An 18,718-nucleotide genomic window follows, 5' to 3' on the forward strand; every position below is an offset into this window, starting at 1 on the left:
ACAGAATATAAAGGAATACACTCAAACATCAAACATTAAAATCTTCCCGAAACAGGGCTGCCTTCAGATGTCTGCAAAAAGTCTCATGATCATTTATCTCTTTGACATCTGACGGGAGGGCATTCCACAGGGCGGGTGCCCCTGCTGAGAAGGTCCTCTGCCTGGTTCCCTGTAACTTTCCCCCGCCACTCTGGGCGGCTTCCAACAAATACCAAAATACATTAAAATATCACAGATTAAAAACTTCCCTAAACAGGGCTGCCTTTAGGTGTTTACTAAATGTCAGGTAGTTGTTTATCTCCTTGACCTCCGATGGGAGGGTGTTCCACAGGGCGGGTGCCACTACCGAGAAGGCCCTCTGCCTGGTTCCTGGCAGTGAGTGAACTGCCAGAAGGCCCTCGGAGCTGGACCTCATTGTTTGGCCTGAACGATGCAGATGAAGACACTCCTTTGGGTATACAGTGCTGAGTCCGTTTGGAGCTTTAAAGGTCAGCACCAACACTTTGAATTGTGCTCAGAAATGCACAGGGAGCCAATGTAGATCTTTCAGGACTGGTGTTATATGGTCCCGGTGGCAGCTCCCAGTCACCAATCTAGCTACTGCATTCTGGATTAATTGTAATTTCTGAGTCACCTTCAGAGCTAGAGCACATTGTAGAGCACATTGCAGTAGTCCAAGCAAGAGACAATCAGAGCATGTACCACTCTGGTGAGACAGAGCGCAGGAAGGCAGGGTCTCAGCCAACACACCAGCCAGCCTGGACACAGAGCTGACCAGTCCATCCATGGACAGCTGTGAGTCCAAAAAGACCCCCAGGCTGCACACCTGATCTTTTAGGGCAGCGTTTATCAACCACTGTTCCGCGGCACACTAGTGTGCCGCGAGACGCTGGCTGGTGTGCCGCGACGTGCGGCGACGAGAAGGGCAATTTGCATTGTCACGTGCCGGAAAGGAAGCCGGCCGGGTCACGATGCGGAGTGAGCGCAGCTCTCAACAGCCACCACCACGGGAGGGTGGTTTTAGACAAACTTAATGAAGCTGGCTGGATGAGCTCAACCTGAAACTTGCTGAGCAAAGGATTGTGCTGGCAGAGAAATCAGCGGCTTGTGAAGCCTTATTACAGGAGATTGCAACCAACACAGCAATTGGCAAGTGTTTCTTACAGTCATAATTATATAGTTAATATAGGGTGGCACAGAGTTAATTTTTTAAACTTTTTTAATGGTGGTGTGCCTCGTGATTTTTTTCATGGAACAAGTGTGCCTTGGCCCAAAAAAGGTTGAGAAACACTGTTTTAGGGGCACAGTTACCCCATTCAGGACTGGCGAATCCCCCACCCCCAGCTTTGGAATGAATTAGAAATTCACCAAGGCAAGGAAGGAGCAAGACAGTTTGCACGGTGTGGATCCAGGGAAGATGGATATACAGACATTGTCTCTGTATTGTTAGCATGCAAAACCAGAGGACCCCTGAGAATATGGCAAAATAAAGATCCACACCCTGCCTTTGGAGTAACTGGCAAGCCTCCCAAAGTCAATAAAGATTTTGCTGTCTCCTGGGAGGCCTCAGCATTGAGCCCAATTGAATAATGTAGTGAGTTATTGTAGAAAAGGAAGCGAGCGTAACATGCAGCAGAAAACCTCTCATCTAAAATTAATATGGAATGCTTTAGTTTACATTTGATTCTAAGTTTGTGAATCTGTGGGCTGGGTCGGCTGTGGCTGCTCTATAGTAATGGAAAGGCAGTCTGGACGTGTGCAGAGGTATATTTTTATTACATATTAGTCAAGGACATGGGCAAAGATGGGAATGGGCCATGCCTTTACTGGGGACACTGTTAAATGAGCAGGCTAGAGCTACAAGTCCAAGCCCAGTAGAATCTGCATGGCATTTTCCTCTTTTGACACTGATGCACTGTATCGGCAACATGAGATATATTTAAGCTGAAACAAATATTCAAAACTATTCAAAATTCGAAACTACACCACTCAGGTTTTGATTCTGAAAATTCTGAATTCCTAACTTGAATTTGTATTTTGTTTTGTTTTAATGGATATCCAGTCTTGGTGGCTTTGAGAAGTATTGTCTGACTCCAAACACCATTGCATGTCAACAATCTGATTCAATCAGAACTAAGTACCGCTGCTTGTCAACTCTCAAATGCAATTAGATCTCAGTGTGCCCTTCAACAAATGGAAGGGCTCTTTCTGTTCATGGAATGGACTCTAATCCAAGTGGAGGCTTCCTCTGGCAGAAATAGAGAGGCACTTTCTACCAATACTCCTTCATGCCCCAAGCTCTCCAGGGGAACTTTTCATGAGACACAGTGGGCTGCAGGGGGAAGAAGGAGCTGATGAAAATCACCTACCCCTGGGAATGGATGAATCTGTCAATTTCACTTTCTCCCAGTGTGTCGTAGTTCCAGTCTTACCTTCAGTTTGCCTCATTTCTGTAGCACTTTGCCAATTTTTGAGGAAAAAGCACCTCATGAAAATCCATCGAATTTTTGGTGCATGTTTCTTTCCATACACATTTTTTGCAAGCTGTTATTTATTTATTTATTTATACCCCGCCCATCTGGCTGGGTTTTCCCCGCCACTCTGGGCGGCTTCCAACAAATACCAAAATACATTAAAATATCACAGATTAAAAACTTCCTTAAACAGGGCTGCCTTTAGGTGTTTTCTAAATGTCAGGTAGTTGTTTATCTCCTTGACCTCCAATGGGAGGGCGTTCCACAGTGTGGGCGCCACTACCGAGAAGGCCCTCTGCCTGGTTCCCTGTAACCTCACTTCTCACAACGAGGGAACCGCCAGAAGGCCCTCGGCACTGGATCTCAGTGTCCGGGCTGAACAATGGGGGTGGAGACGCTCCTTCAGGTATATAGGACCGAGGCCGCTTAGGGCTTTAAAGGTACGTACTGGGAGCCAATGTAGGTCTCTTAGGACCGGTGTTATGTGGTCTCGGCGGCCGCTCCCAGTCACCAGTCTAGCTGCCGCATTCTGGATTAATTGCAGTTTCCGGGTCACCTTCAAAGGTAGCCCCACGTAGAGCGCATTGCAGTAGTCCAAGCGGGATATAACTAGAGCATGCACCACTCTGGTGAGACAGTCTGCGGGCAGGTAGGGTCTCAGCCTGCGTACCAGATTAAGCTGGTAGACAGCCACCATGGACACAGAATTAACCTGTGCCTCCATGGACAGCTGTGAGTCCAAAATGACTCCCCTAATAGATGCATTTCCCCCTAATATATGCATTTTGATGCAGACTGCCCCCTAACCTATGCATTGATGTGCTTTTTCTTATTATTGGAGAACAACATGGCAAAATTCAGAGAAGTACGCATTTCAGAGTTGCATTTCGGTTGGTGTACTGTTCCAGGAAGTGCAAATGAGGTAAAATGCATTAAAATGCAAAGCAAACCAGATTTCTCCTCCATCCCTGTCTCCAGAGGGAGCTTCCTGGGAACGGCATCCCTCTCATGGTCAGTCTTGGGCCCGACTCGTGGAGAATAGAAAAAATTCCGCATGTATCCAAGAGAATATTAGCCACCCAAAACTGAGGAAAGATATTTCGGAGGGCAAATTTTGGTCAGCTCTAGATACATTGGTGCTGTTTGCTTCTTGGAGGAGGAAGGATCTACTTAGCATTCTCTTCCCACGGTAACCATGCACCAGCTCGGGAGACTAGAGCTACAGAAATGGTGGGCTGTGGAAATAAAGAGGGCCACTTAAGAGGCTGGCAGGCTCTTGCCTGAGCCATGTATCAGGTAAGCTGCTCAAGAGTCCTAGAGCTAAGCACTGCCAGGAAGGAGAAACAACAAAGGGAAGGTTTCTAGGCAACCGTAAATTCTGAAGCAATAGGCTATTAGCCTTTTCTGCTTAGCTGCATACATCAATCAAGCCAGCATCCCAGGAGGGTAGGAGCTAGGGGCAGCCCATGTATATTCAATGTTTCTCTCTGGCAAAATATTTACCTGCTCAAATGTCACCTTCCCCTTTGATCTGTAGCCCTCAGAGGGTCTGAGTCAGTGTCTCTGTGCTCAAAGCCGGACGTGCGTTAGAGGTAGGGGCTTCTGCCCGCTCTGGTGAGCAAGAGACGGGCTGGACTGGGCCAATCCTGCCCCTTCACATAGCCTGGCATATCTGAAGCAGAAGACAAGCAAGGGCAGAGGATGTGCTTTGTCCACAGAAATATCAGGGACACTAAGTAATTATTATTATTTAGTTGCACACCTGAGATATGTCTTAAATTATAGCAAGCCTGAACGAACAGTGTGATGCAGCAGCTAAAAAAGCCAATGCAATTCTGGGCTGCATCAATAGGAGTATAGCATCTAGATCAGGGGAAGTAATAGTACCACTGTATTCTGCTCTGGTCAGACCTCACCTGGAGTACTGTGTCCAGTTCTGGGCACCACAGTTCAAGAGGGAAAAGCTGGAACGTGTGCAGAAGAGGGCAACCAAAATGGTCAAAGGCCTGGAAACAATGCCTTATGAGGAACGGCTTAGGGAGCTGGGTATGTTTAGCCTGGAGAAGAGAAGGTTAAGGGGTGATATGATAGCCATGTTCAAATATATAAAAGGATGTCATATAGAAGAGGGTGAAAGGTTGTTTTCTGCTGCTCCAGAGAAGCGGACGCGGAGCAATGGATTCAAACTACAAGAAAGAAGATTCCACCTAAACATTAGGAAGAACTTCCAGACAGTAGGAGCTGTTCGACAGTGGAATTTGCTGCCAAGGAGTGTGGTGGAGTCTCCTTCTTTGGAGGTCTTTAAGCGGAGGCTTGACAGCCATCTGTCAGGAATGCTTTGATGGTGTTTCCTGCTTGGCAGGGGGTTGGACTGGATGGCCCTTGTGGTCTCTTCCAACTCTATGATTCTATGAACAAAAACATGTTTGCAAGGTATCATGATGGTCACAGCTCCCTGCCTAACTTTCCCTTTGAGAGGAAATCAAAGTTTGCCTTTGTGTAATGTGTGAAAGGCCCTTTTAATGAACAAACAGTGTCACATTGGATTCATATGGTCTGAGCTGAGGGTGCCATTGAGGACCTTAAAAGATCTAGGGATCCCATGGCCTTCTAGATATTGCTGGACTACAACTCTCATCATCCCTGGCCATGCTGACTAGGGCTGCTGGAGCCTGGAAGGAACTTGATCATCTACCCTTGCAATAAAATAATGGATTTTTTGGGGACGGACGGACGGACAGGGAAGAACTCATTTCTTTAAAACATAGACCAAAAGGAGACCAAAACATAGACCAGAAGCAGGCAAATGCATGTGTATGCTGTTAAGACAGGGAAGAGAAATATACGAGAAAGAATCAATAAGACTTTTTTTTAGGGGGAGGGGGAATATCTATCCAATTAATTTTCCTGGTTAGTTTAAGAGCTGGGGGTGGAGGAGATCTGGATCATGATGTTCCGCCTATTGGCAATAAAGCCACCAGAGCTTTGTAAAATACCACATATATATATTACAACTAGGGCTGGAAGGATCTGTCAATGTCAGTTCTCTCAGCTTCTCATTAAATTCAGTTTTCCAGATTTTTGCAGCAATTTTTAAAAAATGCTCATAAAAATTCACCTGAATTTTAGGGTCAATTTCATGGAATAAACACATTCTGCATGCAGTATGAATAGTGTACACATTTTTGCAAGCCATTTCCCTTAACAGAATGCATTTTGTATTAATATTAATGTTTTCATTACCATATTCATTTTTAAGCAGCACGGTTCACAGGACCCCCTCCCTCTCACCAGCAAGAGAAGGGGGCGCATTCCGGCAGTGGTGGAAGCAGTGGGGGCACCACCTCTTGCACTTCCTCTACCTGAGGTGGGTGCTTCACCTTGCCTCATCAGCAGACTGGCTCTGCCCCCCTCAAACCATCTTTCCTCCAGTGCAAAAATGTAAGCCCCAGCTAAGCAGAGGTGTGTACCTTTGAAACAGTCATTGCACATGTGCAGATGACAGCACATTCACAGTTAACAGCTTAACTGTGGACTGGAGGGCTGAAGGGGATAGCAGACAAATCAGGTAATGCTCATCAGGTGGTAAAGGTAAAGGGACCCCTGACCATTAGGTCCAGTCATGACCGACTCTGGGGTTGCGGCGCTCATCTCGCGTTATTGGCCGAGGGAGCCGGCGTACAGCTTCCAGGTCATGTGGCCAGCATGACAAAGCTGCTTCTGGCGAACCAGAGCAGCACACGGAAACGTCGTTTACCTTCCCGCTGTCACGGTACCTATTTATCTACTTGCACTTTGACATGCTTTCGAACTGCTAGGTTGGCAGGAGCTGGGACCGAGCAACAGGAGCTCACCCTGCCACAGGGATTCAAACCGCCGACCTTCTGATCGGCAAGCCCTAGGTGAAGACATGCCAAACCCAGACCCTCCAAGTGCCCCCATTTTCCAGGGACAGTCCTGTATTTACAGAAGCCATCCCTGTTTCTGTTTTGATCCTGGAATTTCCCCCTTTCCCTTAGGATGTCCCTATTTTCATGGGAGAAATGTTGGATGGTGTGGAGTTATGTGACCCCCAAACCAAGGAGAAAAGTAACTATACAACCTTTAGAAGACATCGGAAATCAGTCCTGTACAGGGAAGTTTTTTCATGTTTAATGTTTTATTATGTTTTGATTTTGATTATGGAAGCTGCCCAGAGTGGCTGGGGCAACCCAGTCAGATGGGCGAGGTATAAATAATAATATTAATAGTAGTAGTAGCAGCAGTATTGAATAGGACACCTCTGTCTTCACCAGAAAAATGTTGGAGGGTATGCAAGCCCCTCTGGTGTGTACAACGATTGTAAAAATGCAACTTGAAACACAGCAGGAGGGAATGGCTTTGCTGTGTTTCAAGCCACCAGTGTGTACACAGCTATAATCTCATTCCCCTCACAAGCTGCCATTTTTCCTGTTAAGACGTACAGGCGCTGTATATTTTCCCGAATGTGGCAAGTGTGTGTACGCACGCATGCTTGCACATAGGATATTTACATAGTCCAGAAGGAAAACACGATCCCCCTCTCCCTCAATGCCATAGTCCTAATCCCATCTCCTTGCACCTATGACAGCTATTTAAAAGGAAAAAAGGTGATCCAGTATAGATAACTCTGATGCCTCATCTCATTTGCAGCCTTGATACCAGGGGGAAATAGCTGCATTGCCATGTATTGGAGAAAACACACACACCTCTAAAACGTTGCAGGTTTAGCCTGACTTCAGCTATACTCTCTGCGAGAGAGCAAACTAATTTTCATTATATAACTATGGCTCATTAGCTTTGTCACCAGCTGCTACGTTCCTTTCACTGCTGCAGCATATGCAAATCGCAAATAGACACTGATGGACTCAGTTTCACTATTGTCTCGGCCTCCTGCTGCCTCCCACCAACTCCCCATTTGTCAGTTTTACCCTTTGCTCAGCCCAATCTTCCAACGTAGGGGGAATACACTCCACCATCTATCAAGCGGAGCACACACGTAAACAACACTCGGAAAGCTGGTTATCTGTAAAGTCCTGTTACACAGCGGGGAGGATTATACTATTGTTAACCAGCTGTTATGAAACCCTCCTCTCTGGGATGGGAGATGGATATAGCAATGTCAATAAGTGAAAACGCATGGGAGTCAATATGGCAAAATCCACCTTTGAAAACAATTTCGGCTCACCTCCAGGAAATTCCCCTTAAAAATATCTTTCGGTGGCATTGGACCCCCTTGCAGATATAAATCCTTTAAGCTCACCATTATGTTGGAAAGGCTGTGGAGAATGAAGTTCCTGTTTTCATGTTTGATGGGAGTGTACCATGGTACATGCCTTTTGGGGAAAAGTTTTTAACCGGACCTCCAAAATCTCTAAACAATCTATCCCTCCTAATTTGGCACTTGCCTTATTATCATTAGATTTGACCCCACATTCTACCCTTAAATCTAAAGAATTAATTTCCTTCCTGTTCACAGCAGCTAGACTAGTTATTGCCCAACAATGAAAGGAAACTTCTAAAATACCAATAGAGGCTTGGGTTTAATAGCATCAGAATGCCTCACATACCATTGGCGACTAATCAAAGAAATTTCCCAAAAAATGATACCTTTGACACAGTCTGGTCTCTTTTTTTCTCTTTTATTGAAGAAGAACAGTATATTTTAATGCCACCATCATCACTGAGGTGTCTGTGGAAGGGATATGGTGATTGAAAATGTATTTTTGAATAAATGTTTTCTGAATTAAATAATAATAATAATAATAATAATAATAATAATAATAATAATAATAAATGGGAAGGAATGTATGAACAGGGGTGGGGAAACCTATGGCTTTCTTAATGCTGGACTCCAAGTTTGATCAGCCCCAGCCAGCAGAGTCAAGGTTGATTAGAGATGCAGTTCAACAGCATCTAGAGCAGGCATCCCCAATCTGCGGCCCTCCAGATGTTTTGGCCTACAACTCCCATGATCCCTAGCTAACAGGACCAGTGGTCGGGGAAGATGGGAATTGTAGACCAAAACATCTGGAGGGCCGAAGTTTGGGGATGCCTGATCTAGAGGACCACAGGTTAGGCACCCCAGAGTTAGGCCCTTTCTGTGCTAGACATTTAAATTATACCACTTTAAACAGTCATGGCTCCCCCAAAAGAACGCTGGCAACTGCATGGTGTTGAGCGTTCTTAGGTGACCATATTCCCTGTGGAGAACTACAATTCGCAGAATGGTTTAACAGTCAATGCCTCTTCCAAGGGAAGTACAGGTCTTTGAATATTGTAATAATGCCGTGCACTGATTAGCAATCTAGTTTATGTGCACTAGCTGAATCTTCTCAATGTTCTTCAAGGATAGCCCCATGAAGAGTGCATCACAGTAATCGAAACTGTGATGTGACTTAAAGCATGGATTACTGTTTCAAAATCAGACTGGCTCAGGAAAGGGCACAAGTGGCACACTAAAAGCAATTGCACCAAAAACACTTCTTGTCACTGCAACCACCTGAGAATCCAGGGACCTGGTCTTTTAATGGGAGTGCAATTCCTTCCAGCAGAGGTTGTATCCCGGACCCTGAGCCAAACTTTTTATTAACCAACAGCACCTCTGTCCTCTTATCTGGATGGTATCGAAAGCCTCCAGGGGAACTAACAGGACCACCCTCCCCTCATCCACTTGTCAGTTTAGGTAATCCAAAGCAAGCATTGTAGTCCCAGTGCCATATCCTGGAGGAAAGTCTGAATGAAACAGGTTGAGATAATCAAGATCATCCAAATGTGCCTGGAGGCACAGCTTTTGCAATCACCTTAGCCAAAAATGGTCTAGTTGAGACTGGCCTGTAATTTCGCAAGTATCGTAGGTCAAGAGAAGGCTTTTTAAAGATTTGCCTTTGCCCATCTAGTCTCCTCTCCCCTGCCTGAGGACAGACAGGGGTGCACAGTCGAAGTAAATGATAAATCAGAGCCACCTGTTCCTCTCAGATGAGAGGTAGCAATGCTGTTGTTTGTGGTAGCAAGTGTTGCTGGTTTCTCTGAAACAGGAGGCAAGAGGATGTGGGGGACTGGCTTGTTGAAGTAAGAGTAGTGAATCGCAGCTAAGAAGCTCAAATCATAAATATGACTGATACCCTTTTTTGGAAATTAAACCAGTGCCTAGACTTGAACATTCAAAAGCTTATACAGTGGAACCTCAGTTTTCAAACATAACCCGTTCCAGAAGTCCGTTCAATTTCCGAAATGTTCAAAAACTGAGGAGAAAAGCGAATGGAGAAAATTGAGAAACGCACCTCAGAAGCCATTCGACTTCCGAGGCGCGTTCAAAAATGGAAGCACTCACTTCCAGGTTTTTGGCATTCAGCTTCCAAAACGTTCGGCAGCAAGAAGTTCGAGAACCGAGGTTCCACTGTAGTTATAGATGAATTAAAACATAATATTTATAGTCACATGCTTCTCCAAGCATGGGTTTACAGTCTCTTCTTCTAACTTCAAAAACAACTGTATTTTCCTTCCTTTCCAGAGCTCACCACTCAGCACTCCCAACACTCTATTCAACTTAGCAGTGTTCACATTGGATTCTAAAACACAGTTGTCTTGCTTCACATAAAGTGGAGTCTCTCCTTCACTAGATACCGCCCATGTAACCAACATAAGCCAATCACATGAGAACTACTGTACTAGAGAACTCTCTAGAATTCAGTTACCAACCAATCAAATTTAAACACATAGTAATGCATGCAAGCATTTACAATATCAGTGAATTAACTTACTATCCTTAACATGGTTGGGTTGGGAAAGTGGGGTAGGAACCATAAGATCATACTGCTTAACTGTAAACCAAACTTCTAAGGGCTTCATAAAGAAGACAAGAATATGAAGCTGTAGCAATACCTTTGTTTAAATGAGAAGTTATTTGCTTGGTTCCCTCTCCTCAGCCCTGTCACTAACACAACAAGTTGATCACTCATTTACTTATAACCACAACATCCTGACTGAAAGTTCAGAGCACATTGCTCACCACCATGGCCCAGCCATGGTTTTCCTGTCAGCCCAAGTGAACAGACTCCTGTTGATTCAAATGGTGCTGATGAGCGTCGAGAGGAGCCTGAAGGAAGACGAACGATGATTTCATATTGTCCCGTGTGTGGAAAACCAGTCTACTTTGGTAAGTTTATTTCTCTCTCCTCACCATAGCTGTCAGCTTTTCCTTTTTTTAAAGGGAAATTCCCTTATTCCGAATACGATTCCTCGCGAGAAAAGGGAAAAGTTGACAGCTATGCTCCTCACTGTATTTAAACTGCAGCTCTCTCGTGAGTTCATAAGGCTAGAAATTAAGGGCAGTACTTTGAGGCGCTGGTGAGGATGGTAAGTCTGAAATGCTCATGGTTGAAAGACTGATGACTGGGGGGAGGGGAAGTGTCTTTGTATGGGTAAGTGTTGAGATTAGGTTTCATATTAACTTGCTTCCAGATCTGCTGCTCTAGGAGGTTACCCCATCAGAAAAGAAAGAGGAGGATCTACAAAGGATCTATAGCTCAGTGGCAGACCATCTGTTTTACATGCAGAATGTCCCAGATTCAATCCCCAGAATCTCCAGGGAGAATTGCTTGACATTCTGGAGAGCCACTGCCAGTTAGTGTAGAGACCAGTGTTTCCCAAACTTAGGTCTCCAACTGTTTTTGGACTACAACACCCATCATCCCTAGCTAGCAGAACCAGTGATCAGGGATGATGGGAATTGTAGTCCAAAACCAGCTGGAGACCCAAGTTTGGAAAACACTGGCGTAGGCAAAACTGAGTTAGATGAATTAATGGTCTGGCTTAGTATAAGGCAGCTTTCAAAACTCCTTTGATAACTTTGGTGCAAATTCTCTGTCATGAAAGAGTTGGATATGGAGAAATTTGGGATGTCTTCTTTCACATTAGGAAAATCTTGTCCTTTTGCTTCTGGGCTCTCTGCCAGCTATGTGGCCACAGCCTTTTTGCCAATTCTCTTTCCGGTCCTTGAAGTTTAACACAGCGTACAAAAGAAGTGTGTGTTTGTGTGTGTGTGGGGGGGGGGGTTCTGAACAGAAGAACAAACCCTACACGGCTGGCTCATTGTTTGAGCTCTGGACTTTTTCAACAGAACTGCCTAATTGTTCCACTTTTGTTTTTTCCATAAAGAGTGTACATCTGATCCTAAATTTGAAGTGCTCTGTATGGCTTCTGTTGTGCCAATGTCAGTCTTCCTTCAACTCCACCCCACAAAGGTACTGAGAACTATTCGTTTCTGTAAAAATTGCAATTCCCATGCTGAAGCCAATTTGGGTGCTATGCAGAACTATTCCATCCGTGCCAAGAAAATAATAATGAATAGTTGCACAATACGCCCATTTCAGAAGGATATTACCTTTCTCGTGAAATACAGTGGTACCTCTACTTACGAATTTAATGCGTTCCGAACACACATTTGTAAGTCGAAAAAAATTGTAAGTCGAATCCCATAGGAATGCATTGGGAGAAAAAAATCGTAAGTAGAAGCAACCCTATCTAAAAATTTATAAGTAGAAAAAATCCTATCTAAACCGCATCCAAGATGGCGGACGGAGCTCCATTCGTAAGTAGAAACATTTGTAAGTAGAGTTATTCGTAAGTAGAGGTACCACTGTATATCAGAAGAAAGCTGCATATGGTTTGAAGTCATGAGCAAGATAAAGAACTTGTAACGTGGTCTCCTTCTGTAATTCCGTCCAGGCAAAGTCCGGAAGCCTCCAATAGCTAAAATAGCAAAATTGGCTGAGTCACATTCTCTTACTCTGCAAAATTCTGTAGTTGCTTCAACCTACCGTATAGGATGGGAAGAGGACATGGAGCAAGCAGAAAAGCAAATCTGTGGGTCACGTGCAGGGTGCCTACAGAAATCCATTTTATTTGCACATTTATGATCATTTGTGCTCAAGATGCTGTCAGAGTGGTCACACACAATCCTACTTTCAATTCTGCTTGGGCCTGCAAAAGTTGTGGAGTGGTCACAATGCTTCATTTCCAAGCAGTGCATATCCTACAACTTCCTCCTGAAACCCCACAACTTTTAAGAACATAACTGTTCCGGTTTAGTTTTTGCCCTGCTTTGGTTATGCTGTAGCCCCTCTAGACAGCAACAATGTGGTAGCGCAGTGGAAGGATCCCAGAACAAACTGAAGAAGAATGAACACACAACTAATGCGCTATTGCGGTTTCAACAGCAAATTAAATAACATACCTGCATTAAAACACCTGTCTGGATGGGCCCTCAGTGGAAATGTTGCTTCTCCCCATTTTATGGCTATTCTCAGCAACAGCACAGATAGTGAAGCCAAACTTTTGCTGGGAATTAATTATTGGATTCGGGTGGTAGCAAATCTTTGAAGTGCTTGCTTTGGCAGACCCTGGAGACAAACTGCTTCTAGCCTACAACCCATGAAGTACCACAGCCCCAAAAACATGCTAGGAGGGCTTCTCAGGGAAGGCCTCTCAGAAATGGCTGCCCCAGAAATTGGGTTGCCTCTACTAAATCCCAGGAATCTGGCCTAGCCTCCAGTTCTAGTGGAATTCAGAGCTACTCCTGAATTTGGAGAGGTTATGGACTAGGGTCGGGCTTGGACAAGGGATACAAATCCCCAGACAAAGAAGAAGCTCCCTCAGTCACCTTACACTATCAGTCCTAGAAGATTATTTTGTTCTGTTCTTCAGTCTATTAATTTTTAATCTTCTTTTTTACAAGTACCCCATGGTCAACTCCCACCCCTACCACTATTTAATAATACTTGATATTAGTATTGCAATCTTCCCAACCACCCAAAGGTCTCCACAGCTGTCTCAATCATTATTACAACTGCGTAAGCTAGGCTGGTATTATGACCTGTGTCTTAAAGATGGAGGGGAGAAGCTGGAAGCTGTATCGGTTGCCTAAAACCATCTAGTGTGTTCATTGATGAAGATACATTTGAACCCAGAACATCTCAGCTCCTTCTCAAAACACACTCCTGGCCTCTGTATACTAGCCCAGTGGCTCCCAAGTCGCACCCCCTCACCACCACAGACCACTTGAAAATTGCTGAGGATCTTGGTGGACCACTTAATGATTTTTCTCCCTGTCATAGCAAACTGTGATATGTGCTAGATGATGTGTGATTTTTAATTGCTTCTTTCATTTCTTATATTGCAATTTATTGCATTACAGTTTGAATTCCACAGAATTAGCATTGTAATACAATATCAGAAATAAAAGGAGCAATAAAAAAACTATATGAATGTTAATGAGAACATGCTGTGGACCACCGGAATGAAGCGTTGTTCACAGGCCACAGTTTGGGAGCCCCGGGACTAACCTGTTTTGCTCAGAGGGAAAACCAGACAAGGTGTTGATGGCATGGAAGTAATGCAAGGCTTGGCATTCCGGAAGCCACAACAGTCAGAAGGTAGCAAGTGTAGCAGAAACAGGAAGAGCAGGTCACAAACAGGAAGCATTGAAGATGTCAAGCAGCAGCATTGAAATGAGAGGCAAACATTTACAAACCACAGAGCACAAGCAAGAGGAGAGCTCTAAAATGAGTGCAACATGATGTACAGTGGATTTTCTGTGAGACACCTGCAGCCACTGCCCCCAGTTCACCAAGTGAGTTGCCAATGGATGTTCCTGGGAGCTCAACAGCTGTGCAGCAAAAGACCTTTTGACCAGTGTGTGGTTGCTCCTTTCTCTACAGGAGGTATGCAGACCCTCAGAGCCAAATGTGGCCCCCCAGGACTCTATCAGCCCCCCCCGAGTGCTCCTTTCTGGACTTCCTCCCTACCAGCTGCATCCTCCTTGGGATAGGTCTGACCATCAATTTAGGGATGCCTGAGAATGGGATTGGTTACGTGTCCTCCCATTCTCCATCCTTTGAAATGTCTTACTCCCTCTCTGGTCTGAAAGGCATTTATTTTATTCTGAACTCCTGTGGTGTTCAAAGTTCTTCTTCTGTCATCACCATCCCTTCGTATGGTGCTTTTGAGTGTGCTCAGAGTGTTTCAAATTGGTAGCTCAGTGGTCCTTCCAAAAACCCTGTAAGGTAGGTCAATATTATAATCTCCATATTGAAGATGTGGACAATGAATAAGTTCATGGCAGAGCCAAGTTTTGAACAGGAATCTTCCTGGATCAACAGCTCACCTTCTTGGGCATTATATTACTCAAGTAAACTTTGTAACGATTGCACACTCTTGGTTTGTAAGAATGAGCACCTAGGAAGTGCCCAGTTCAAACTTCATGAATCTCATCCAACATCTCCCCCCACCCTTTCTTCCCAATTTGCATTTGTCATATGGGGGCCACAGAGCTAACCTTCAGGGTTCTTGTAAAGATCATTGAGATAAGGTATGTGTGGTGCTTTGAGCACTTAAGAGAGCACTGTTTCAATGCTCTTGTTTTTGCCAGACTGAGGAAATGGCTGACTCAAGGCTGGCACTGTCACAAGGCATTTGGCAGGATGCTTTTTGTAGCTAGCTTTTGTGTGCTCTCATTCTACTTCAGAAACTTTTCAGGTTGTAGATTTCCAGTAAAAACAAACTGGCCAATTGGCTTTCTGGAGCCAGCTCTTGGCTTCTCAAGACTTACAATTTCTCACTCTCTCTCTCTCCTCCCCTCTCTCTCTAAACTCTCCCCAAAAGTGATAAAATAAATATTAGCGCAATTATTTCACAAACTGGAATTCTCACGGGTAACTGCTGTGTCGGGTTGATTTAGTAGAATCACACACACTGTCTCTCTGTGGTTGAACACAGCCTTCAGAATCACACATGCTGTAAACACAGAATGTAGCTGAATAGATAGAAAGGTGGATACTGTGATGGCCACTTTAGGGCTCATCTGCTCTTCCATTTCCCCCGCTGCTTTCCCCTGGGAAAAACTGTTTAGCACTGAATCAGAACGAACACCGTTCAGGTTTTCTGTGCATTGCCGTTTGTTCCGATTTAGTGCCAAAGAGCTGGTTTTCTGAGGGAAAAGGCAAAGGCAAAACGGCTCGGACCTGTCTCTAGAAGGCACAGGACAAGCAAAAAACCGCTCAGACCCATGCTTTCTAGGCATGGGGCAAGTGGAAATATAGGTGAGCCCTCAGAGATTGTGATCCACTCTTCTTCCTGTTTCCATTATTCCCAGTGTCCATTAATTGTTGTAGAAGAGGGATGGGGAACCTTGCTGCTTTTAATGCCAGACTGAAACTAAACAGCACACTTCCTGAGGGGAGACTCAGCAGTTCCTCATATGGCTGAGACACAGGGCTTTTCTCCGGAACTCACTCAATTCCGGCAACTCTCAGGTGGGCACCATTACCATGATAAGAGAACAAGGGAGGTGTTCATGGTGAGTTCCGGCACCTATTTTTTCTAGAAAAATAGCACTGTTGATACACCACACCTGTAAGCCTCCATATGCTGTTGGACTACAACTCCTATCATCTCTCAGCAATGGCAACTCTGGTTGGAGCTGATGGGAGTAAGAGTTCAACAATATCTGGAGGGCCAAAAGTTCTCCATCCTTGATTACAACCTGAGTCATGAGGCCAAACTCACAGAGCTGCAAAAGTAAACCCTGAAAACGTTACAGGTGGCATGAATAATATCTGATAGAATTAACTCATTTGCAAATTTCACCCATATTAATTACACTCCTGCTAAATCATGGGTGTAATTAAGTCTCGATGGTTATGGAAATGGTTACCGCTGGTAGTATTTTCATATCGCCATAGGTTCCCCACTACCACAGTAGTTATTACTACTACTACTGCGGTGTTTGGTCAAGTAAATACTCCTATTAGGAGTAATTAATACTGGCGGCATGCTAATGGTACTCTAAATGCTGTCAGAAATGACTGTGTGTCTGAGTCCTGGCTGTGAAATCCCTTCCATTAATGAATGCTTATGGGCACAACATGACCTTACAAAGCTTGTTTGCTTGCCAGTATTTTGACTTTGCAAGGAGGAATGTGACAGGAGAATATTTAGGATGACAAGAGAAGCACAAAGGAACTAAACTGACCATTGATATTAGCAATTTAAACCCAGGTATAGATGCACTTGGGATACTCTGTTCTCTCTCTCCCCATTTGTAACAATCAAATTGGTTTCTTCTATTATTTGCCTTTTCTATGTATGTTCTTGGGTGCTTTATTTTCTTACAGGGCACTCCAACTTGCAATATTAAAAATAGTGATCAGTGAATGAAAAACAGAGCAATGGCATATATTACATCACTGAAAATTTCAGCAAAGCATGCCTCAACATATACTGCAAGGACCACTTCCAGATTTTAAATTTAAAGATACAAGCAGCTGATTCAAAATTAACATGATTCAAAATTGAGAACACGAGCAAATCTTTTGCCTGAATGGTTATGAGGACAGGCAATGATGGTACTTTGGTGGGGTGAAAAGGGAGACATTATATACTTGCTTTACACGTTATCTTCTTTTGTTAAACAATAAATTTATACAATTATCCATATTTTAGGTGTTTCTGTGATCATGATGACAAACATTTACGTGGTTCATCTGAAGTGGTCACAGCACTTTGTGCAAATTATCTCTCAATAATCTTTATAAGGTGGACCAAGAGTTACCACACTTTTGGGGCCAGAGGGCACATTTCAGATTTGGAGAAAGTATTGTGTGGGCTCTGGCTGTCATGGAGGCATGGCATAACAACATTAGAGAAAGTGCTGTTGTTGTTGTTGCTTTGCCTTGGGAAGTCACCTGTCCCGATTGTGAAGATCTCACAATATTGATTCCCTGCTGCCCACATAGAATGATGCTGTTGTTGTCTAATAATGACAAGGATATTTTCCCGGTACTAGGGGAAAATACATGGCAGCAACGCCGCTTTCTCTCTCTTACACAAACAGATCAGGCACACATACATTTCTTTCACATTCACTCATACACACTTTGCGCATATACACCCATACATTTATCTGCCCCCCCTCTACCCAAGTGTATCTCTCTCACACACAGAAACCACAAAGATCACACAAACCTCCCCCCTCCTTTTCACACACAAACCACATGCACATCTCTCCCTCTCTGCTGAAGTGCATCTCTTTCTCTCTTTTGCAGACCACACAACCACCCATGCAGTATCCAGCCCCACAACATACACCTCTCCCTCTCACACAGACCAAACATACACATAGATCACATATTCACACCTCTGCCCCCTCCCCACTCCACACACATATCTGCCTCTTTGCCAATCGCACACATATAGAGAAAGCGACTCACCTTCAGAAAAGCCGCTCCATGGGCAAAATAAGGACCCGCCTTCAGCTCCACATGGCTGGCAGGCAGCAACCAGTTGAATTACCGGTAATGGGGTGCTCCTTTTTGCTTTTTTTCTGCCCCATCCAGACATAGCGGGTGAGGGAAGTCCCTTTACAGCATGAAGCAAGTGCCAGCTCCACATGGCTGGCAGGATACAAACAAGCAAGCAGGAGTGACGCCAATGGGGCAGTCGTCCCTGCCAATTCTCATTCCCTAAACATCCTTCCAAATTAGAGTGTAAGGGAGTGGGCTCTGTCATTTCAGCTGCATAATCTGCTTGGCGTTTACCACCTCAGTGCCTGCAGGTCTTATTCTTCTGCGTGCCATGGTAGTGACCCCCGAAGTAAGTCACCCTATATTATACCCAAGGGGTGGAGAACACTGGCAAGATTACTTACAGAGCAATCCTATGCACATTTACCCAGGAAATCTGACCTGCTAACATTGAAATCAGCTATGGGGCCAACCTGACTGTGTAACCCATACACTGCGCTTTCAGTGGCAATACCTTTCAATGCAGCAGGAGGACGAAACAGCAAGCGATCCACACTGCACCCCAGGGTCCCTTGCAATGTCAGAAGGGATTTTGAGGTGCACTTTTCAGATCCCACGTTGCAGTTGTTGCCGGGGGCAATAAAACATGGTGCGTTGCTTTAATGAGCAGTTCCACGCAGATTTTTCTGGCAAAAGAAAAAGGTGTTGAGAGATCCAGCCATACAATCTAATTTGATCCTCTACAGTACTACCTTAGGGAGTTACTGCTAGCAGGCACAATTCTTAGGCGCTGAGTAGATTTGTAAATTCCGATGTTGAATAGAAGTCAATGAATACAGATGTCATCATTTTAGGAGCATGTGAAGAAGGACCAATTTGATGTGCTGTGCCTCTAAGTCATGCCGTATCAACCCCAGTCCAGAT

At 44.5% G+C, this 18,718-nt stretch overlaps 1 protein-coding gene across 1 annotated transcript in view; it reads left to right on the plus strand.

Moving 5' to 3' along the window:
* The first annotated feature begins 10,290 nt into the window (after positions 1 to 10,290).
* The window catches only part of LOC118075432 (cysteine-rich protein 1-like), a 28,651-nt gene continuing 20,223 nt past the window's right edge, over positions 10,291 to 18,718 (plus strand). Inside the window, exon 1 of the mRNA XM_035097399.3 lies at positions 10,291 to 10,650. Within this exon, the coding sequence (XP_034953290.1) occupies positions 10,608 to 10,650 (43 nt within the window). The 5' untranslated portion in view covers positions 10,291 to 10,607. The remainder of the gene's footprint in view (positions 10,651 to 18,718) is intronic.

Source organism: Zootoca vivipara, chromosome 15, assembly GCF_965207765.1.
Source record: "Zootoca vivipara chromosome 15, rZooViv2.hap1.1, whole genome shotgun sequence".
NCBI lineage: Eukaryota > Metazoa > Chordata > Lepidosauria > Squamata > Lacertidae > Zootoca > Zootoca vivipara.